The sequence below is a fragment of the Bufo bufo genome, chromosome 2, assembly GCF_905171765.1.
Source record: "Bufo bufo chromosome 2, aBufBuf1.1, whole genome shotgun sequence".
NCBI lineage: Eukaryota > Metazoa > Chordata > Amphibia > Anura > Bufonidae > Bufo > Bufo bufo.
The window spans coordinates 16862055-16886080 of NC_053390.1; the positions used below are offsets into that span (position 1 = coordinate 16862055).

At 43.8% G+C, this 24026-nt stretch overlaps 1 protein-coding gene across 1 annotated transcript; it reads right to left on the bottom strand.

Moving 5' to 3' along the window:
- Positions 1-1997: 1997 nt before the first annotated feature.
- On the bottom strand, positions 1998-13720 carry LOC120992030 (zinc finger protein 260-like). Its single transcript, XM_040420791.1, has 2 exons — positions 13660-13720; positions 1998-4486 (listed from the first exon to the last, which is right to left on the bottom strand). Exons 1-2 carry the CDS (start codon positions 13691-13693, stop codon positions 2346-2348), a joined length of 2175 nt encoding a protein of 724 aa, XP_040276725.1. The 5' UTR covers positions 13694-13720; the 3' UTR covers positions 1998-2345.
- Positions 13721-24026: the final 10306 nt, after the last annotated feature.

Below are 24026 nucleotides of genomic sequence, written 5' to 3' on the forward strand. Positions count from 1 at the left end.
GTTTCAGTGTATGAACATTCCTACCCTCAAGGTCCGTTCATACGGATAGGAGTCAGGGCTGGGATTAAGGTTTCCATAGGTGGTGTCCCTAACCCTTTCCTTAGCTTTGAGGCCTAGTTCCTTTTCCCTTCCCTCCTGTGGTCGGTGTGGTGTTCCCTCCCACATCCCTACGTGACATATACAGTCATGTGAAAAAATTAGGACACCCTTTGAAAGCATGTGGTTTTTTGTAACATTTTTAATAAATGGTTATTTCATCTCCGTTTCAACAATACAGAGAGATTAAAGTAATCCAACTAAACAAAGAAAACTGAAGAAAAGTCTTTTCAAGATCTTCTGTAAATGTCATTCTACAAAAATGCCTATTCTAACTGAGGAAAAAGATAGGACACCCTCACATGTATTCCCTCTTAAATTGGCTCAGATCTCACACAGGTATATCACACCAGGTGCACATAATTAGTAGATCGTTACTCTGCATGTTGAATGAGGCTTGCCCTATTTAAACCTCAGACATTTAGTTTGGTGTGCTCCTGACTGTTTAAGTGAGAGTGAGCACCATGGTGAGAGCAAAAGAGCTGTCAGAGGACTTCAGAAAAAAGATTGTAGCAGCCTATGAGTCTGGGAAGGGATTTAAAAAGATCTCAAAAGATTTTGAAATCAGCCATTCCACTGTCCGGAAGATAGTCTACAAGTGGAGGGCTTTCAAAACAACTGCCAACATGCCCAGGACTGGTCGCCCCAGCAAGTTCACCCCAAGAGCAGACCGCAAGATGCTAAAAGAGGTATCCAAAAACCCTAAAGTGTCATCTCGAGAACTACAGCAGGCTCTGGCTACTGTTGATGTAGAAGTACATGCCTCTACAATCAGAAAGAGACTGTACAAGTTTAACTTGCATGGGAGGTGTGCAAGGAGGAAACCTTTGCTTTCCAAGAGAAACATCGAGGCCAGACTGACATTTGCCAGCGATAAAGTTGACAAAGACCAGGACTTCTGGAATAATGTTCTTTGGACAGATGAGTCCAAAATTGAATTATTTGGACACAACAGCAGAGGACATGTTTGGCGTAAACCAAACACAGCATTCCAAGAAAAGAACCTCATACCAACTGTGAAGCATGGAGGTGGAAGTGTCATGGTTTGGGGCTGCTTTGCTGCAGCAGGACCTGGTCAGCTCACCATCATAGAATCCACGATGAATTCTACTGTGTATCAGAAGGTGCTTGAAGAACATGTGAGACCATCAGTTAGAAAATTAAAGCTGAAGCGGAACTGGACCATGCAACATGACAATGACCCAAAACATACTAGTAAATCAACCAAAGATTGGCTGAAAAAGAAGAAATGGAGAGTCCTGGAATGGCCAAGTCAAAGTCCAGATTTGAATCCCATTGAGATGCTGTGGGGTGACTTGAAAAGGGCTGTACGTGCAAGAAACCCCTCAAACATCTCACAGCTGAAAAAGTTCTGCATTGAGGAGTGGGGTAAAATTTCCTCAGACCGATGTCGAAGACTGGTAGATGGCTACAAGAACCGTCTCACTGCAGTTATTTCAGCCAAAGGAGGTAACACTCGCTATTAGGGGCAAGGGTGTCCTATCTTTTTCCTCAGTTAGAATAGGCATTTTTGTAGAATGACATTTACAGAAGATCTTGAAAAGACTTTTCTTCAGTTTTCTTTGTTTAGTCGGATTACTTTAATCTCTCTGTATTGTTGAAACGGAGATGAAATAACCATTTATTAAAAATGTTACAAAAAACCACATGCTTTCAAAGGGTGTCCTAATTTTTTCACAAGACTGTACAACCTGAAATGAAAACTGTGAATCCCCCAGAGATAAATAGTTTGATTATACTGTGACCATATAGCTGTATAACTGTGTTGCTCTTGTGCAGTTGTATATTTTACATACTTTTCTTATACTTTTATTACTTCTCACACCCAGGAATTGTATTGAGAAAATCTAATAAAATATGTTGTTAAAAAGAAGAAAAATCTAATACAATATGTTGTTAAAAAGAAGAAATTGTATTGAATGTATTAGATCTTCAACAAGCAGAACATAAATGAGCGGAGGACCTACTGGCCAGTACTTATCTGAGACATACAAAATACCAATAATACATCAACATTTCTTGGCACAAATATAAGATTTCCTTTTATCTTTATAAGGGTTCTCCTGTTTTTTATTTTTTAAAACCCATCTTTTCTTCTGTGCCATGGAAGACAGTTTAGTACATACCTGCTCGTTGAAAAGCAGACTCAGCTGCACGCCCACAGGCTGAGGATCCTGACTGGATATGTTCCTTTCCTTTCCTGTTCACTTGCATTTAATATTATCTGGTTAATTTAATCTGGTCAGGACATAGGAGGAAGAGCCCGCAGACTGTGTGAGTGAAGCAGAGACTGCAGCATTGGCGGCACAAGTGGCTTCTCTCTCATTGGCGTCTGCTGTGTGGCGTCTCTCATGTCTAATAAGATGTGCTTTCTGTGTAAAACATTTTCCACATTCTCTACATGAATATGGCTTCTCTCCTGTATGAATTCTCTTATGTTTAACAAGATCTGATTTGTGTGTAAAACATTTCCCACATTCTGAACATGAATACGGCTTCGCTCCTGTGTGACTTCTCTCGTGTGTAACAAGATGTGATTTATTTGTAAAACATTTCCCACATTCTGAACACGAATATGGTATGTCTCCTGTGTGAAATCTCTGATGTGTAACAAGATTTGATTTCTGTGAAAAACATTTCCCACATTCTGAACATGAATATGGTGTGTCTCCTGTGTGAAAACTCTGATGTTTAACAAGGACTGATTTATTTGTAAAACATTTCCCACATTCTGAACATGAATACGGCTTCTCTCCTGTGTGATTTCTCTCATGTGTAATAAGATGTGCTTTCTGTGTAAAACATTTCCCACATTCTGAACATGAAAATGGTTTGTCTCCTGTGTGAAATATATGATGTTTAACAAGATCTGATTTGTGTGTAAAACATTTTTCACATTCTGCACATGAATATGGCTTCTCTTCTGTGTGGCTTCTCTCATGTCTAATAAGATTTGCTTTCTGTGTATAACATTTCCCACATTCTGTACATGAATATGGCTTTGCTCCTGTGTGAGTTCTCTCATGTTTAACAAGATCTGATTTGTGTGTAAAACATTTCCCACATTTTGAACATGAATATGGCTTCTCTCCTGTGTGAAATCTATGATGATTAACAAGGGCTGATTTTTGTATAAAACATTTCCCACATTCTGAACATGAATATGGCTTCTCTCCTGTGTGAAATATCTGATGTTTAACAAGGGCTGATTTTTGTGTAAAACATTTCCCACATTTGGAACATGAATATGGTTTGTCTCCTGTGTGAAATCTATGATGACTAACAAGGGCTGATTTTTGTGTAAAACATTTCCCACATTCTGAACATGAATATGGTTTGTCTCCTGTGTGAATTCTCTTATGTGTAATAAGATGTGATTTCTGTGTAAAACATTTACCACATTCTGAGCATGAATATGGTTTGTCTCCTGTGTGAAATCTCTGATGTTTAACAAGACTTGATTTCAGTGTATAGCATTTCTCACATTCTGAACATGAAAATGGTTTCTCTCCTGTGTGAATTCTCTCATGGTTAACAAGATCTGATTTTCGTATAAAAGTATTTCCACATTCTGAACATGAGAACAGCTTCTCTCCTTTGTGACGTCTCTCATGTTTAACAAGATCTGATTTGTGTGTAAAACATTTTTCACATTCTGAACATGAATATGGCTTCTCTTCTGTGTGGTTTCTCTCATGTCTAATAAGATTTGTTTTCTGTGTAAAACATTTCCCACATTCTGTACATGAATATGGCTTCGCTCCTGTATGACTTCTCTCATGTTTAACAAGATTTGATTTGTGTGTAAAACATTTTCCACATTCTGAACATGAATATGGCTTCTCTCCTGTGTGAAATCTGTGATGATTAACAAGGGCTGATTTTTGTGTAAAACATTTCCCACATTCTGAACATAAATATGGTTTGTCTCCTGTGTGACTTCTCTCATGTGTAATAAGATGTGATTTCTGTGTAAAACTTTTACCACAGTATGAACATGGATATGGTTTCTCTCCTGTGTGAATTCTTTCATGAATAATAAAATTTGATTTATATGTGAAGCACTTCCCACATTCTGAACAGGAGTATGGCTTCTCCTCTGTGCGAGTTCTTTTTTGTGTAGAAAGGTCCAAGCTTTTTGTGACCTGCTTACCACACTGAAGTCTTTTACCCCTTTTCTGAGCTGTACCTGTGATAACAAAGTGCAATTGTTCAGGAAAAGGTTCCTCATTATTTGATAATTCTGTACTGTGAAGACCTGGATGTACATTAAGGTTTTCTCCTGAAGAGCGCTGCATTATATCTTCATCTTCTACTTTATAATTTCGTAACAACATGAAGTTTTCCTCAAAATTCTTACTGGGAATTTCTGTTAATATAAAAATTGAAATTTGAGGTTTTTATTTTACCAAGCTGTTAAGAAGACAAACTTATAAAGTTCCTGTTAGGCTGAAAGTGGATCCAGCAGGAAGGAGCGGTAAAATCCATTCATTTCACTCATTGTGGATAAAAGAAAAATGCCTCAGAAAAACTGCATTTGTTATTCCAATCTTATAAAGCTTTCTCTAACATTTTCTCATGTCCTGATAGAGTCCAAGCTTTTGGTTTACACCTGATCACAACTTTTATTATATACAGTAAGTCATGATCTGATAAAACTCTGAATTTAAACAGCCTATGTCTGTACACCAGCCTCGCACTTTGTCAACACATATATGACAGACAAGCATCCATCACCACGTTCCTCAACACAAACTGTAATTATTATAAATAGAGCTTAGACCTGATGATGCTGATGTCCTTACTAGAAGAATCCATGTCATAATACCCACCTAAAGCTTAATTCACAAGCTCATTTAAGTGTACCTCCTCGTCTGCTGCTGCCGAAATCTCACAATGCTCAGAAAAAGCTTCTAATTGCATCTGCTGCTTTTCTTTACTACACAGCTATGAGGACTGCAGCCTGCACTGCGCATGTGTGAGATATCAGGAGCAACAGTGGGAAGAGACTGAGTACAGCTTGTGAATATAGGACTCATGAGCGATCTTACTTTCTTACTTTAATATTAGCATTCGGAGATGGAATTTCAAAACAAGTACACCGGCCTCATCAGGTCTAAGAGATCTGTTTAATACTACAAGCAGTTTGTATTGTGAAATCTTGGGAGATCCTCTTTAACATTGTTATCAACAATTTAATCATGGCCACAGTCTACATTTAACAAGATGATATGTCATGACGTTCTGTAAAGCGCACGTCTCAGGCTGAATTCACGGACATGACCATGCAGTCTGTATGACCTAGGGGCTGCACAGTCACCAGACCTCAGGTTTATAGACATCTATAGGATGCAGTGGAATAGACAGAGTGAGGTCATCAATCAAAACCTGTAATAAAGGTTTTCAGCACCTTGTTGGGTCCATTACACTAAGAACTCAGGATGTTCTAAGGGGAACGAGGATCCTAAGAAGAATTAAGAAGGTGGAGCTAATGAAGTGTCCTGTGAGTGCAGGTGACCATCACTGAGACGTCTGTGTCTGTACAATATTCACATATGACATAAGAGCTTTCTGATAATTAGAGTTGAGTGAATCAAGCTTTGGATCAGAGATCCAAAGTCGATTAGTTCGAACACTTCAGTTTTAATGCTGTCTCCGTGTAGGCAAAATTCATCTCACCCGAAGTCGTATGAGATTTCGTGAATAAATTCGGTAATCTACAAATTCATCTTCTACAAATTTGAATCATAAAATTGATCAAAATGGCATCCATAATTTTTCATTTCACAGTACAGTAGTGAGCACAGCAGAGCAGGGGTGATAATACAGTGGATCACAACCCCCCCCCCCCCCCCTTCCCCCCCAGGGCTGGGACTCTCCCATAATGCCTTGCAGTCAGCCTCAGCCAATCAGAAAGAACGATATGGACAGGTCATAGGTACTATGATCACAAACAAGGAAATTATTCTGAGCTTGGACATTGATGAGGCAGGACCTCTCAGCAACTCGTAAAAAGAAAGTTATTAGCGAGTTCAGAGTCTGATAGGAAATCATTTAGACATTTACTTAGATGGATTGATTTCATTCATTATAGAGAGAGTTTTTAGCTGGTGACAGTAAAAGGGTCATATAGGGTTCTGTGTGTTGCTTTGCCTCCAGCCATGGGCAATCCTGTGCTTGCTTTGTTGTAGTATGTATTTTTTCTGGTGTGCAGGAGCCATGTACTGGCTGCTGATTTTTTTTTGTTAACATCATTGCACTGGACATTGTCCAACTACACATTTATTCCAGAAAGCTGTTGCACAGTTTCTTCAAGTTTTAGCATATATTTCAGCAGACTGTCTCCAACTGGGCATTTATCACAGACTAGTGTACTGGACATTACATTCTGTGTCACTCACTATTATATTGTAGTTTACTACGTCCAATCACAAACTTTTTACTACAAAACTGCTGCTTGGGAGAAAGCGATGCCGCTGCTGTGGGTACAGGTTCAAAAACTGTCAGCAGTAGGGCAAGCTGGTGTCAGAAATGTTAGTGTTGCTGGTGATAGCTCTGTCTGGGTAACTGCTTTGTGGGAATGTTTCTGCACAGTGATGGCAGATATTGTAGTTTTTCTAAAAAATGTTTTTACAAAATTGATTTACAAAGATTCCATTCCTCAGGCAGTCTAGTGTACGCGACATGGTTTTTCTGTGTCACAGTTATACTGCAGTCTCTTTCCAATTGCACAAATCATTTTCTCTAAAAAAAAAACTAAATTTATAACAAAAATTCCATTTAGCACAGGCTAATGTACCACCTGACTTATATTCCTGCGTCACAATTACCATCTATTGTAGTAGACTGTCCAAATGACCATTTGTTTCTACAAAACTATTGCGGAAGAAGGCGATGTACCTGCAGTTGTTGGTGCAGTCTTAACAGCTGTCAGACCCAGGTCAAGCTTGGATGGTGGTGACTCTGCATGGCCATCTCCCGTGTGGGAATTTTTCTAAACATTGGTGCCAGCTACCAAAACCATTGCAGTGAGCAAGCAAATAAGATGTGGCCAGAAAACTGGCCACCAATGTGAGCAAGACAGTCCTCCTTCTCCCAGTCATCATTCTAGTAGCCAGGCCACATCTACAAGCAGTACGGTGTTGTTGTCATCATCAAAAACATCATCGGCTATTGCTTCTCCTGCTCAAACAACTGCTCCTTCCTGTTCGCTGCTTCATCGTCAGTCATCCATAACAGAAAGTGTGAGCAGGTAACAACCGTATGTGCCCAGTGATCCGCTTGTGTGCAAACTGAACTGCCACTGCTGGTGGTGCAGCCGCTGCCACACCACTTAGTGGATTTCACTGCCTTCAGGCAAATTATTTATTGATGGAGGATGCAAAGCCACCATTATTTTTAAGAAAAAAAAACAACAATATCCATCCTGTATACGCTCAGAAAAAGGAAGGCAAAATCATTGTATTACCAGGTTACGCTTTCTACCCACCTTGACTCAGATTTTGGTAAGGAGATGCCTGCCACCCATGTGTCTGACCAGGAAGCCCGTCTCCCTCCCTAATGAGTCACCACTCTGCCGCTGTCTCTGTTATCTCTCCTGTGGTAGCTTAATCACATCTTATCGCTTCAGTCATGCAAATGCGATCAACATCTTACCTCCATGAGATCCCTGACCTTGTGTTGATTATGCTGAAGCAGTATTTACTGCCAGAGACTCCTTGTGGTTCTAAGAATCCTTAAAGGGGTTGTCTCACTTCAGCAAATAGCATTTATTATACAAGCCACTTACTAATGTATTGTTATTATCCATATTGCTTCCTTTGCTGGCTGGATTCATTTTTCCATCACATTATGCACTGCTTGTTTCCATGGCTACGACCACCCTACAGTCCATCAGCGGGCTCTTTGCATATTAGTTTCCCATGTAGCATTACCAATAGATCTCCATACCATGGAGTACTTCCAGTAAGTCTCCATACAGCATTGGTCTCTGTACGATGAGTCAGTATGCTGCCTACGCTTTCAGAGAGCTTGGAAGGGCTGGATGCTGTCCTAGGAGACCCCAGAATGTCAGACACAACTTTTCAGTGCCATCTGAGGACTTTCAATTTGGGGTGAATTTATTGTTCCCATCGACTTTTCTGATTGATTTGTTAGAATTGGACATGAAATAAAAGTAATTTGATCATTTCTAGTCGTTTTGATTGCACCTTGTCTGTAGACATAGGCTATGGTCACTGACTGAACGTGAGGAGAATCGCTCTAAACTCCCTCCCATGGTGAGAATCCTCCTCCTGAGCCGTATTCTACCTCCCCTGAAGTGGGAAAGATGCAGGTAGCTCCCATCCTGATGGACTTGTATCTGAGGCAGTTACTATGGGATCCCTTTTATCTATCGCTCTCCGTCATCTGCTCAGCTTGAATCTGTCCACCTTCTGTTCTGTCTATTACACCTTTTGTTATGTCCTGTACGCCATAATGTTTCTTCACTGTGAGGGGCGCTGATGGCGCTTGTGCAGGGGGAGGAGTCACAACATTTGGAACGTGACAGCACATAACGGACCTACACTATTCCTGGGAGGAGTTCATATAAGGGGCTGTTTTGTCTCCATTGGGTGTGGAGTGTCATAGACAGAGTGGGGGGATGTATTAAGATTGACGCTTCTTACACCAGTCTAAATAGTGAACCCCGCTGGTGTACGATGCGCCTGAATTATTAACAGGTAATAAGTCTGGAGCATCTTCTGAGGTTCTGTCTGGCAGAAAATCTACAGCTGCTCGGGAGCTGGAGAGGATTTCTGGTCTACTGTGCACATGCTGTTAAAGGAGTCGGGCCGCAGAGATGTTGGTGCAGGAGAAACACAGGAGGCGCCACTGAGCGACTGTAGGTCTGAGACAGGATGGACAGTAAGGACCATAAGGGAGTTACAAAACTGTGGCTAAATAGCAACACACAGTTCAGCTCTGTACGCCACCCGCACCGCTATCCCTACCTACTTGCATGATCCACCCTGACTAGCAGCCCACAACTCGGCAACGGTCTCTAACTTGACTAACTGCAGGAGCCTAAACCTAGTGGGGTAAAAGAGTAGTCAGACAGAAAGAGGTCAAAACCAGACAGTCAAAACAAGGACTGGATCAGAATCCAAAAGTAAGTTAAAATCAGTCCAAACCGGAGAGATACGTCACAGCACAAACAAGATACAAACACAGAGTCAAATACCAGATGTGGTCAGAGCCAGCAGATAACCTCAGAGGAAATATTCAGCAATCAGAAGCAAGGTCAGGGACAATCTAAAAATCAGAATGCCAGGCATCTAGACAGTAGTACAACACACGCCAGTGAGGCTTAGAAGACCAATCACAGGCACCTGTTGCCAGCAAACGCCTGTTAAAATGGCCCTCCTCAGGAAGCATGTGACACCGGCACCGAGTCCAATTGGCTCGGCATCCCTGCTAAAGGAACTAAACAACTCCGGCTGCACCACAACAGAGAGGCCAGGCTCACTGCTGGAGCACGGACAGGTGAGCATCTGACAACTACCTTAGATTCTGACCCACTGCAGGAAGATGAAGTCCACAGCTCCAGGGTGGAAGACCTAGAAGGCCAGTTGTGGAATCCCTAGCACATTACAGGAAGGAACCTTTGGAAGAGACAGATAATGGATCCTCCTATCCCCCTTCCCTAGTAACTGGTCCTCCATCACATGTCACTGCACACACGTGTATACACTGCACATGACGGCTCTTACCTTGTGATATAGGAGGCTGGTGCTCCTCCATTACATGTCACTGCACACATGTGTATACACTGCACATGACGTCTCTTACCTTGTGATATAAGAGGCTGGTGCTCCTCCATTACATGTCACTGCACACACGTGTATACACTGCACATGACGAGTCTTACCTTGTGATATAAGAGGCTGGTGCTCCTCCATTACATGTCACTGCACACACGTGTATACACTGCACATGACGGCTCTTACCTTGTGATATAAGAGGCTGGTGCTCCTCCATTACATGTCACTGCACACACGTGTATACACTGCACATGACGGCTCTTACCCTGTGATATAAGAGGCTGGTGCTCCTCCATTACATGTCACTGCACACACGTGTATACACTGCATATGACGGCTCTTACCTTGTGATATAAGAGGCTGGTGCTCCTCCATTACATGTCACTGCACACACGTGTATACACTGCACATGACGGCTCTTACCTTGTGATATAAGAGGCTGGTGCTCCTCCATTACATGTCACTGCACACACATGTATACACTGCACATGACGGCTCTTACCTTGTGATATAAGAGGCTGGTGCTCCTCCATTACATGTCACTGCACACACGTGTACACACTGCACATGACGGCTCTTACCCTGTGATATAAGAGGCTGGTGCTCCTCCATCATGGCCTCCTTGTACAGATCCTTGTGTCCTTCTATATACTCCCACTCCTCCATGGAGAAATAGACAGTGACATCCTGACACCTTATAGGAACCTGACAACACAATGACACCGTCATCACCCAGACCCCTCCAGTGCTGTTACTGGAGAATTTCCCAGCATTCCCAGCAGTGTCACCTCTCCAGTCAGCAGCTCCATCATCTTGTGGGTGAGCTCTAGGATCTTCTGCTCATGTATCAGGGGGTGAGGGGGAGGCTCTGTGATGGGGTGAGGGGCCCTGCTCCGCCCTCCTGACTCCTGGAGATGGATGATGGGAGTCACACAGTCCCCCGATGTCTTCTTCACTATTGTGTACTCCTGTGGATGGAGAGAGACACTTAGGGAATAAACCCTTCAGGGGCCATGTGCTCTCCTCCGGCCCTCTCCTCCTGGTACAACGTGCCTACTTACCTTCTCATGGCTCCTACAACATGACTATTGGTCACTGGTCACATGACACATCACTCACCATACTGGGGGCTGATCTTCAGGTTCTCCATCACTTGGAAGGTCTGGAGGCCGTTCTCTAGGACCCTGGACTCTTCCTATCACTTCCTATGATGGATTCTCCTTCCCGATGTCTGACTTGTTACAGAATACAATACAGAGGAGAGAAATCTAGAAAAGTTTACCTCTCCGCTCAGCAGGGAGATGATCTCCAAGGTGAGGTCTAATATTCTTCTGCTGATCTCCTTCTTGTCCATCCTTGGTGGCTCATTCAGGAGAAGGCTCGTATTGCTGTTTTTTTTCATCCCTCCTAAAAAAAAAGGAATAAAAGGTTAATCAGTGAGTCCCATGTCCCCTATAATGAGGATGAGAAAAAGTACAACTCATCCCCATAACTCAGACCCTCATAAAGCTGCACTGATGGGAAAACCCTGAGTTCCCTTCTTATCTAAGCTCCTGGCAGTGCAGTAGGTGGAGGCAGGAGACCCTGAGCTCCATGTGTATCTAAAAAGTAGGGTTCTCCCCTGTGTTTTAAGGGTATTTTACATGCATAATTAAAAGGGTTGTCCGAGTTATGAAAAAAAAATGATATAGCACTGAAAATCTGATATATAACTGAGCTAAGCAAGTTTTATGCAAAAAAAAATATATATATCTATTTCCTCATTTCCCTGGTTCTTTTCTGACCCTTTGTTTACATGCAATAAAAACAATCTCTGCCCCTCCCCCTGCTTTGCTAAGGGAGTGGATACAAGAGCTGCCCTGAGTGACATGTCTGCCTGCTGGGAGACTCTGCAGCATGTTGTATGTGTAGGACTACAAGTCCCAGCTGTATAATGACACTGCTAATACACACAGGATCTTCCCCCTACCTTCTTGTGAAATGCTCTCTAGTATGTCAGATCATGTGCCCAGAATTGTCTCTCACTGCCTGCAGAGCTGTGCAGCTGAAGGGGTTAAGAATCCTAGCAGAGAGTAGACGGCAGTGAAGGGGGAGTGGCCAGCACAGTGACTACAGGCTTGTAAACGACCTTTATCAGAGCAGGGAGAGAAGCTGACATCACAGGTCATGTGACCCTCAGTGAAATCTGAGAAACCAGCCACCGGAGATAAAGTGAGTGAATTGGAAAGCTGTTACATTTGCTTAGTTAGGAACATAGAAAGAACAAATAACTTGGACAACCCCTTTAAGTACTGATTGGTTCTGTCACCTTTTATTATTATATTACCTTCTATATTCTTTGTAATGATATTCCTTGTAATGTAGTGCGTTAAGGATAGTTAGATAACATATACAAACCCTCCATTATGCTGAGAAGACTGCATTCCTGAGTGATTATCTCAGAGACATACATACTGCACACTGGACATCCTTAGGAGGAGGGGCTGAAAGGTATAAACTTTTGTGCACAAAGACAAATAACTGGAACTCCGCCGAGAACATTATCCAGGTAGGATGTTGTAGGTTACTATCTCTCTCTTCTATAACCATGGGGTGTTGGCCATATTCTATGACAGGAGTCCCCCCCCCCATCCCCCCCCCATTGTACTGCAGCAAGGTGATTGATTATTGTTTACCTTTACTATTCAGTATGTGATTTGTTTCTTTTCATATTTATATATTTAATCACACTTTGTAAATATTTTTATCGCTTAGCCTACTTAATTATTCTCAAATGGTCAAATTCACATTAAAATATTCCCTTACAATAAGTAGTACAGACACCTGTATGTCACTGCACACACGTGTATACACTGCACATGACGGGTCTTACCTTGTGATATAAGAGACTGGTGTCCTCCATTACATGTCACTGCACACACGTGTACACACTGCACATGACGGCTCTTACCTTGTGATATAAGAGACTGGTGTCCTCCATTACATGTCACTGCACACACGTGTACACACTGCACATGACGGCTCTTACCTTGTGATATAAGAGGCTGGTGGTCCTCCATTACATGTCACTGCACACACGTGTATACACTGCACATGACGGCTCTTACCTTGTGATATAAGAGGCTGGTGCTCCTCCATTACATGTCACTGCACACACATGTATACACTGCACATGACGGCTCTTACCTTGTGATATAAGAGGCTGGTGTTCCTCCATTACATGTCACTGCACACACGTGTATACACTGCACATGACGGCTCTTACCTTGTGATATAAGAGGCTGGTGCTCCTCCATTACATGTCACTGCACACACGTGTATACACTGCACATGACGGCTCTTACCTTGTGATATAAGAGGCTGGTGCTCCTCCATTACATGTCACTGCACACACGTGTATACACTGCACATGACGGCTCTTACCTTGTGATATAAGAGGCTGGTGATCCTCCATTACATGTCACTGCACACACGTGTATACACTGCACATGACGGCTCTTACCCTGTGATATAAGAGGCTGGTGCTCCTCCATTACATGTCACTGCACACACGTGTATACACTGCACATGACGGCTCTTACCTTGTGATATAAGAGGCTGGTGCTCCTCCATTACATGTCACTGCACACACGTGTATACACTGCACATCACGGCTCTTACCCTGTGATATAAGAGGCTGGTGCTCCTCCATTACATGTCACTGCACACACGTGTATACACTGCACATGACGGGTCTTACCTTGTGATATAAGAGGCTGGTGCTCCTCCATCATGGCCTCCTTGTACAGGTCCTTGTGTCCTTCTATATACTCCCACTCCTCCATGGAGAAATAGACAGTGACGTCCTGACAACTTATAGGAACCTGACAACACAATGACACCGTCATCACCCAGACCCCTCCAGTGCTGTTACTGGAGAATTTCCCAGCATTCCCTGCAGTGTCACCTCTCCAGTCAGCAGCTCCATCATCTTGTGGGTGAGCTCTAGGATCTTCTGCTCATGTATCAGGGGGTGAGGGGGAGGCTCTGTGATGGGGTGAGGGGTCCTGCTCCGCCCTCCTGACTCCTGGAGATGGATGATGGGAGTCACACAGTCCCCCGATGTCTTCTTCACTATTGTGTACTCCTGTGGATGGAGAGAGACACTTAAATGAACAACTGGATGACAGTTACTGGTAATTTTCTTTTCATGAGTCCTCCACGGCAGCTCTACGCTGATGAGGCCCTCCTCCAACCAGGCAGGAACAGGAAGAATAGATGTGACCCTCCTCTGGTTCCTTCCTTGTAGAAGGGTCAGTGATGACTTTTGGAAGTTGATCATCCAACCCAACTTCTGTAGCGTCTTCAATACAAACGGTAACTGCCTGTGAAAGTCCTGCCACAGAGGACCCCCAGAAATGGCAGATGGGTTACTGTAGGTTCTGGAAGACTTAGAGTGGTGGATAGAAGACATATCCCACAGTCGGTGGTTCTCCATAATTCATTTGCAGCACTCTCAGAATGTAAGGACAACATGGATATGGACTCAAGCACAGAGGGTGAGAAACCATCGACTCCTATGTCTAATGTATGCAAGACTGCAGCCAAGGACAAAAAAGATAAAGTGAAGTCTCAAAGGAAGCAGCTGTTGCTGGGTGATTCAATCATAAGAAGTGTGGAGCTTAAAGAAAATGGTTTTGTGAGATGTCTCCCTGGGGCTACTGCTAGAAGAGATAGAAGACGTATTATTAATATTGTTAAGCAAGCAAAGCAGGAAGGGGACGTGGATGTTCTTGTCCATCTAGGGACAAATGACCTGGCTTGCAATGAAGTGTCAGAGGTGAAAAAATCTTTTATCACACTTGGTAATGACATACAGGATTTTGCATCCACCATTTCATTTTCTGAAGTTCTGCCTGTGCATAATGTTCAGAATGATAGGCAGAGGCGCATAAAGGAGTTCAACATATGGCTTGGTAAATGGTGTCAAGAGCAAGGATTTGGCTTTGTTTCTCATGATAGCTCTACTTGGAATAGAAAGGAACTGTACAAAAAAGATGGTTTGCATCTTTCTCTCAAAGGAACAAATGTACTTAGTGAACAACTCCAAGAATTTGCAGAAGAGTATTTAAACTAGGAAGGGGGGGCAAAAGAGTGAAAATAAAAGAGTCCAATTGCCCCCCGAAACAATGCCAGAACAGGTCAGAAGCACAGAGGTTAAGAAATGATAAGCTCAGAGTCCTGTCTACAAATGCTCGCAGTTTAGGTAAAAAAATCAATGAACTTGGGTCAATAATGGCATCTGAGAATGTAGATTTAGTGGCTGTTACGGAGACATGGTTTAATGAAAGAAATGACTGGGACATAACCATACCAGGGTACTCTTTATACAGAAGAGACAGAGAAGGCAAGAAAGGAGGAGGAGTGGCCCTGTATGTGAAAGATAGCATTAAATCTAACCTAATACAAGTTGGTGAGGCCAACATAGAGTCAGTTTGGGTTACGTTGCAGTTTGATAACCATGCAGTAACTCGTGTAGGTGTGATATATAGACCACCTGGTCAAGTTAAAGAACTAGATGATCTACTAGTTGAAGAAATAGCTAAAATGACAATGAAAGGAGAAGTTATCATTATGGGAGATTTCAATCTTCCAGATATAAACTGGAAAACCAAAATAGCAAGTTCTACCAGGAGTACAGATATTCTAAATTCCCTATTGGGGTTATCTCTACAACAAGTGGTTGAGGAGCCAACCCGGAGGGAGGCCATTTTGGATTTGGTATTCACAAATGGGGATTCGGTATATGATGCCATTGTAGGCGAAACCTTGGGATCTAGTGATCACCAGTCAGTGTGGTTTAATATAAGAACTGTGAAAGAGTCCCACCACACAAAAACAAAGATTTTAGAAAAACAGACTTTTCAAAAATGAAATTAGTCATAAATGAGTCCTTATCAGACTGGAACGGATTACATGGAGTCCAGGAGAAATGGGACTACTTAAAAGGTGCATTATTGAAGGCAACAGAAAATTGCATTAGGCTTGTCAGTAAAAGCAAAAAAAGGAGGAGACCACTGTGGTACTCAGCAGAAGTGGCCCAAATCATTAAAAATAAAAAGCTAGCATTTAGTAATTATAAAAAAAAACAGAGCAATGAAGATAAGGAAATCTACAAGATTAGGCAGAGAGAGGCCAAGCAAGTTATAAGAACTTCTAAAGCGCAGGCAGAAGAAAAACTAGCTCAGTCTATGAAAAAAGGGGATAAGACATTCTTCAGATATATAAATGAAAAAAGGAAATTAAAACAAGGAATAACTAAATTAAAAACAAAGGACGGAAGGTATGTAGAAGAGAATAAAGGCTAGCCGACTGCCTTAATGAATACTTCTGTTCAGTTTTTACAAAAGAAAAAGAAGGAGAAGGACCTCCACTAGAAAGGATGACTAATACATCGTTTGATGCATGTGTCTTTACAGAGGAAGATGTTCTAAGTTTGCTGTCTAAAGTGAAGACAAATAAGTCACAGGGGCCTGATGAGATACACCCAAAATTATTAAAAGAGCTTAGTGGTGAGCTGGCAAAACCGTTAACAGATTTATTTAACCAATCATTAGTAACAGGAGTCGTCCCGGAAGATTGGAAATTGGCAAATGTCGTGCCCATTCACAAGAAAGGTAGTAGGGAGGAATCGAGCAACTATAGACCAGTGAGTCTGACATCAATAGCAGGCAAATTAATGGAAACCCTATTAAAGGATAGGATTGTGGAACATCTAAAATCCCATGGATTGCAAGATGAAAAACAACATGGGTTTACTTCAGGGAGATCATGTCAAACAAATCTTATAGATTTTTTTGACTGGGTGAATAAAATAATAGACGGTGGAGGTGCAGTAGACATCGCATATCTAGATTTTAGTAAGGCTTTTGACACTGTCCCACATAGAAGACTTATCAATAAACTGCAGTCATTGAGCATGGACTCCCATATTGTTGAGTGGATTAGGCAGTGGCTGAGTGACAGACAGCAGAGGGTTGTAGTCAATGGAGAACATTCAAAACAAGGTCATGTTACCAGTGGGGTTCCACAGGGATCTGTACTGGGACCAATTTTGTTTAATATCTTCATAAGTGATATTGCAAAAGGCCTCGCTGGTAAGGTTTGTCTTTTTGCTGATGACACAAAGATATGTAACAGGGTTGATGTTCCTGGAGGGAAACGCCAAATGGAAAAGGATTTAGGAAAACTAGAAGAATGGTCAGAACTCTGGCAACTGAAATTTAATGTGGATAAGTGCAAGATAATGCACCTGGGGCGTAAAAACCCAAGGGCAGAATATAGAATATTTGACACAGTCCTGACCTCAGTATCTGAGGAAAGGGATTTAAGAGTAATTATTTCAGAAGACTGAAAGGTGGGAAGACAATGTAATAGAGCAGCACGAAATGCCAGCAGAATGCTTGGATGTATAGGGAGAGGTATAAGCAGTAGAAAGAGTGAAGTGCTTATGCCGCTGTACAGAACACTGGTGAGACCTCACTTGGAGTATTGTGCTCAGTACTGGAGGCCATATCTCCAGAAGGATATAGATACTCTAGAGAGAGTTCAGAGAAGAGCTACTAAACTAGTACATGGATTGCAGGATAAAACTTACCAGGAAAGGTTAAAGGACCTTAACATGTATAGCTTGGAAGAAAGAAGAGACAGAGGGGATATGATAGAAACTTTTAAATACATAAAGGGAATCAACTCGGTAAAAGAGGAAAGAATATTTAAAAGAAGAAAAACTACCACAAGAGGACACAGTTTTAAATTAGAGGGGCAAAGGTTTAAAAGTAATATCAGGAAGTATTACTTTACTGAGAGAGTAGTGGATGCATGGAATAGCCTTCCTGCAGAAGTGGTAGCTGCAAATACAGTGGAGGAGTTTAAGCATGCATGGGATAGGCATAAGGCCATCCTTCATATAAGATAAGGGCCGGGGGCTATCCATAGTATTCAGTATATTGGGCAGACTAGATGGGCCAAATGGTTCTTATCTGCCGACACATTCTATGTTTCTATGTTTCTGTTTGTCACTCTCTAAAATCAATAGGTCATCTAACTATGGACTTATCATAACAGAACACAATACAATTTAGACTAGAACCTTCAGAATCACAGGTGCATGTCCATGAAGATAACATGATTATAAAAAAGAAAATGGCTGCACATCATTATATATACAAACAATAGAGCTAAGAAATGGGGGTCATTCTAAATAAAAGTGGTACAATACCGACTATAAATGAGTCAATGGAAGCTCTTAGCGCACATATTTGATCAAACGTGTGTCGGGCCCATCTACCAGGCATCAAGGAGGCTTCCGCAGATGGGTCCCTAACACTGGTATACTGCCTTTCTTCGGAATTACCTAAGCCTACAATATTCAGGGCAGTGTAGGAACCAGCTCACAAGTCCCAGCCTCTTTTAGACTGAACACGGCCATCTACCTGGGGCTTCTGAGCGGAGTACGTAAGTAGCTGGTTCCTATACTGCCCTGAATATTGTAGGCTTAGGTAAGTCCAAAGAGAGGCAGTATATTAGTGTTAGGGACCCATCTGCGGAAGCCACCTTGACTCAACTGCAGGCCCCGCATATAATGTTTTACAGGGTCAGCTCACCTTTTGATGACGACAGCGAAGTCTTGCCTGTTGGTACTCTGGCACACATGGCTGACTTCATGTTAGGTTGCCTTTCCCACGACCCTCGCGTTATACGCCTTTTAGACAACACAGATTAAAGGTTGTTCATCCTTCTCGACCCCCACTACGAAGAGAACTTCTCATTTCTCATTCCTCTGGTGGAGAGGACAAGCAAAACGGCGCTATACCAGAAGGTCCTTGTTGAAAAATTGCTCCAAAGTTGATAGGGCCGACATCCAAATGGATCGTCGCCGTCACGGGGACGTGCGATCACCTAGAAGTTATCTAGAGTCACCAATGCGGCAGCAGGCCCTCGCCCCTAAGGTTTTAGATGGTCAGATCAGCAGGCCCTTGCTCCAAATGTTTTTGAGGGTCACCAGCAGGCCATCAATCGTAATTTTTCAAGGGTGTGTATGATGCCCTCCTTTATGTGTAATAAAGGGTGTATTGGAGTGCCGGTTCCTTGTAATGTTTTGGCAGCCCTTTCACTTATTGCATAGGCTTTATGAGCGTACGAGTCCCACTACCTGAACTATTGTACCACAATGTGAATGAGTCCCTCCATTATGTGATATACAGGTTGTATCGGAGTGCCTCTTCCGTGTAATTTTCTGCAGCACTTGCACTTTATATACAAGTAAATATACAGGAAAGAATGTTCCTAACAATTTTTCCTCTAAAATTGATTTTTTTCCCCCTGGTTTTGTGCGTATTATTGTCAGTCTGTAAAAGTGGCGTACTACTCGGACAACATCGCTCCCAGCAGCGACCTGCGAGTCCAAGATGCATCCAGACATCCTCCCCATGCTGTTCCCGGACCATTTCAGTGGTGTTTCCAACAATTTCTGACCTTTTCCTATGAACCAGACACCCTCCCCTCTTCAGAGCAGGGGGTGCTTGGTTTAATGCTTGGGTTCTCCCATTGACTTCCATTATACCGAGCACCCCGATGTGTTCGGCCAGGGCACCCGAGCACTTTGGTGCTCGATCAACACTAGTTATTATCATAGACGCCAATGCACTTGCATTGGAATCTACGATGATGTCACTACTTTCCTATGGAGCCTATTACAGGCACGGGCTCCACAGGAAATACTATGCAGCAGCCTCCGGTCATTCACAAAGACAGGGTTTGAAGAGGATTGAGAACCGCACTCTACTACTTAATATTCTGGTGCCGGTCAAGGGCTGCAGACAGCCAATACACATAGGAGTAAAATTGAGGCACATAATTTTCAGTATTTGCAATTTCAGGTGATTTATTTCTTTGTATCATATAGTGATATCATCCATTAGCCCAATCTATTTCATAATGTGAACATTTTCAGAAACCGGACGTTTCTGAAAATGAGCTTGTGGGGATGCGCCCCACAAGCTCATACACCCGTCTGAACAGATAAAACCGCAGATGAAGGTCCTGCACGACCGAAACGTCCGGTTTCTGAAAATCTTCACATTATGAAATAGATTGGGCTAATGGATGATATCACTATATGATACAAAGAAATAAATCACCTGAAATTGCCCATTCACAAAGACAGGGGCTGCTGCACACAAGCTCCGACTCCTCCGATTGATGCAAAGGAGAGTCGGAGCACCACCGGAAGCGCGCGTGGTCAGGATTGACCATGGCATCTGAGGGGTTAAATGTGCGCAATTGGCATTTCTGCTGGTTGTGGACATGAGCCGCGAGTGTCTGCTATAAGAAGCAGGCGGTCACCCGAGGCTATGGCGACCGCAGCGCTCAGGAGCGAGCGGTATCTTTAAAGACCGTACTATTACGGCGCTGGTTGGGAAGAGGTTAAAGAGGCAGAGCAGTGGAGGGTCTAGGCGCAAATGGCGACAAGACTACAAAGTCTTGTCACCATTTTGCAATTCTAAGTCGCATTGGCGACCATTTTGCTTACAATCTGGAGCGCTGGAGAGCTCTGACTGGAGGATCCCGGATTTCCCGGAGTCCGTCCACCACCGAGCGCTGCTCCCATAGAAGTGCTCCATTCATTTCTAAGGGGGCAGACATTTTTAGGCGGCCTCATAGAAATGAATGGACGGCGCCTGCGCAGTGTGCCCTCCGTTTATTTCCCCGCTCCGTTCTCATTGTAGGTGCAGGTATAAGAGGTGGGACCGCACCTAGCAGACAATGGGGCCCTATCCTAGCGATATGCCTCATTGTCTGTGATGGGAATACCCCTTTAAGGGCCTCGGATTTCTCCTGAAAGCTTCCTCAATTCTTAAAATAAACCCCAAATAATCGGAGAGAAGGAGGCGGAGATCATCAGCAAAAGAGTCTGTCAGCCAGGCCGTTCTCCAGGACCCTGGACTCTTCCTGTCACTTCCTATGATGGATTCTCCTTCCCGATGTCTGACTTGTTACAGAATACAATAAAGAGGAGAGAAATCTAGAAAAGTTTACCTCTCCGCTCAGCAGGGAGATGATCTCCAAGGTGAGGTCTAATATTCTTCTGCTGATCTCCTTCCTGTCCATCCTTGGTGGTCATTCAGGAGAAGAGGAGAGAACTGGAGGAGCTGGAGGCTTCTAGGACTTCTAGGACCTGTGGTGATGTCACTGTCATCTGATCCATTTTGTTGAGCCCCGCCCCTGCAGTGATCACATGATGGTGACGTCATCATAGGTCCTTCACCTTCTGGTTACTCCACTACTGTGCCCCGCCCCCTGCACTGATCACATGATGCTGACATCATCCCAAGTCCTTCTACACCTCTTATCTTCTTCACTGCTCAGCCCCGCCCCCTGCACTGATCACATGATGGTGATGTCACCCCAGGTCCTTCAGCTCTGGCAGTGCAGTAGATACTGGGCAGGTCCTGGTCTCTTCTCTAGGAGTTCTGGACACAGCTGAGCACAGCCCAGAGGTGGGACCTGCATCTATCAGACATTTATCTCCTGTGGAGCCACCAGAGATCTCCATGTTGGGGCCCCTGGAATCCATGTGGTGGGGGCTCTGAGAAGCGGGGCCCCTCCAGGCTCAGGAAGTGCGGTTCTGGAGGTGACATCTGGTCTTGTCCCCTGGATGATTTCCTCTCCTCTTCTCATAAAGGCGCCTGCAGTACTAGAAGCCTCCAGCTCCTCCAGTTCTCTCCTCTTCTCCTGAATGACCACCAAGGATGGACAGGAAGGAGATCAGCAGAAGAATATTAGACCTCACCTTGGAGATCATCTCCCTGCTGAGCGGAGAGGTAAACTTTTCTAGATTTCTCTCCTCTTTATTGTATTCTGTAACACGTCAGACATCGGGAAGGAGAATCCATCATAGGAAGTGATAGGAAGAGTCCAGGGTCCTGGAGAACGGCCTCCAGACCTTCCAAGTGATGGAGAACCTGAAGATCAGCCCCCAGTATGGTGAGTGATGTGTCATGTGACCAGTGACCAATAGTCATGTTGTAGGAGCCATGAGGAGGTAAGTAGGCACGTTGTACCAGGAGGAGAGGGCCGGAGGAGAGCACATGGCCCCTGAAGGGTTTATTCCCTAAGTGTCTCTCTCCATCCACAGGAGTACACAATAGTGAAGAAGACATCGGGGGACTGTGTGACTCCCATCATCCATCTCCAGGAGTCAGGAGGGCAGAGCAGGACCCCTCCCCCCATCACAGAGCCTCCCCCTCACCCCCTGATACATGAGCAGAAGATCCTAGAACTCACCCACAAGATGATGGAGCTGCTGACTGGAGAGGTGACACTGCTGGGAATTCTGGGAAATTCTCCAGTAACAGCACTGGAGGGGTCTCGGTGATGACGGTGTCATTGTGTTGTCAGGTTCCTATAAGGTGTCAGGATGTCACTGTCTATTTCTCCATGGAGGAGTGGGAGTATATAGAAGGACACAAGGATCTGTACAAGGAGGCCATGATGGAGGAGCACCAGCCTCTTATATCACAGGGTAAGACCCATCATGTGCAGTGTATACACGTGTGTGCAGTGACATGTAATGGAGGAGCACCAGCCTCTTATATCACAAGGTAAGAGCCGTCATGTGCAGTGTATACACGTGTGTGCAGTGACATGTAATGGAGGAGCACCAGCCTCTTATATCACAAGGTAAGACCCGTCATGTGCAGTGTATACACGTGTGTGCAGTGACATGTAATGGAGGAGCACCAGCCTCTTATATCACAAGGTAAGAGCCGTCATGTACAGTGTATACACGTGTGTGCAGTGACATGTAATGGAGGAGCACCAGCCTCTTATATCACAAGGTAAGAGCCGTCATGTGCAGTGTGTACACGTTTGTGCAGTGACATGTAATGGAGGAGCACCAGCCTCTTATATCACAAGGTAAGAGCCGTCATGTGCAGTGTATACACGTGTGTGCAGTGACATGTAATGGAGGAGCACCAGCCTCTTATATCACAAGGTAAGACCCGTCATGTGCAGTGTATACATGTGTGTGCAGTGACATGTAATGGAGGAGCACCAGCCTCTTATATCACAGGGTAAGAGCCGTCATGTGCAGTGTATACACGTGTGTGCAGTGACATGTAATGGAGGAGCACCAGCCTCTTATATTACAAGGTAAGAGCCGTCATGTGCAGTGTATACACGTGTGTGCAGTGACATGTAATGGAGGAGCACCAGCCTCTTATATCACAAGGTAAGAGCCGTCATGTGCAGTGTGTACACGTGTGTGCAGTGACATGTAATGGAGGAGCACCAGCCTCTTATATCACAAGGTAAGAGCCGTCATGTGCAGTGTGTACACGTGTGTGCAGTGACATGTAATGGAGGAGCACCAGCCTCTTATATCACAAGGTAAGACCCGTCATGTGCAGTGTATACACGTGTGTGCAGTGACATGTAATGGAGGAGCACCAGCCTCTTATATCACAAGGTAAGAGCCGTCATGTGCAGTGTATACACGTGTGTGCAGTGACATGTAATGGAGGATCACCAGCCTCTTATATCACAAGGTAAGAGCCGTCATGTACAGTGTATACATGTGTGTGCAGTGACATGTAATGGAGGAGCACCAGCCTCTTATATCACAGGGTAAGAGCCGTCATGTGCAGTGTATACACGTGTGTGCAGTGACATGTAATGGAGGAGCACCAGCCTCTTATATTACAAGGTAAGAGCCGTCATGTGCAGTGTATACACGTGTGTGCAGTGACATGTAATGGAGGAGCACCAGCCTCTTATATCACAAGGTAAGAGCCGTCATGTGCAGTGTGTGCAGTGACATGTAATGGAGGAGCACCAGCCTCTTATATCACAAGGTAAGAGCCGTCATGTGCAGTGTATACACGTGTGTGCAGTGACATGTAATGGAGGAGCACCAGCCTCTTATATCACAAGGTAAGAGCCGTCATGTGCAGTGTATACACGTGTGTGCAGTGACATGTAATGGAGGAACACCAGCCTCTTATATCACAAGGTAAGAGCCGTCATGTGCAGTGTATACACGTGTGTGCAGTGACATGTAAT

Excerpts from the sequence above, each read along its gene's own strand:
- LOC120992030 (XM_040420791.1), bottom strand. The coding sequence starts at position 13,693 with ATGATGGAGGAGCACCAGCCTCTTATATCACAAG. Across the intron at positions 4,487-13,659 it reads CCAGCCTCTTATATCACAAG|AAATTCCCAGTAAGAATTTT; the intron begins GTAAGACCCGTC and ends TTATATTAACAG.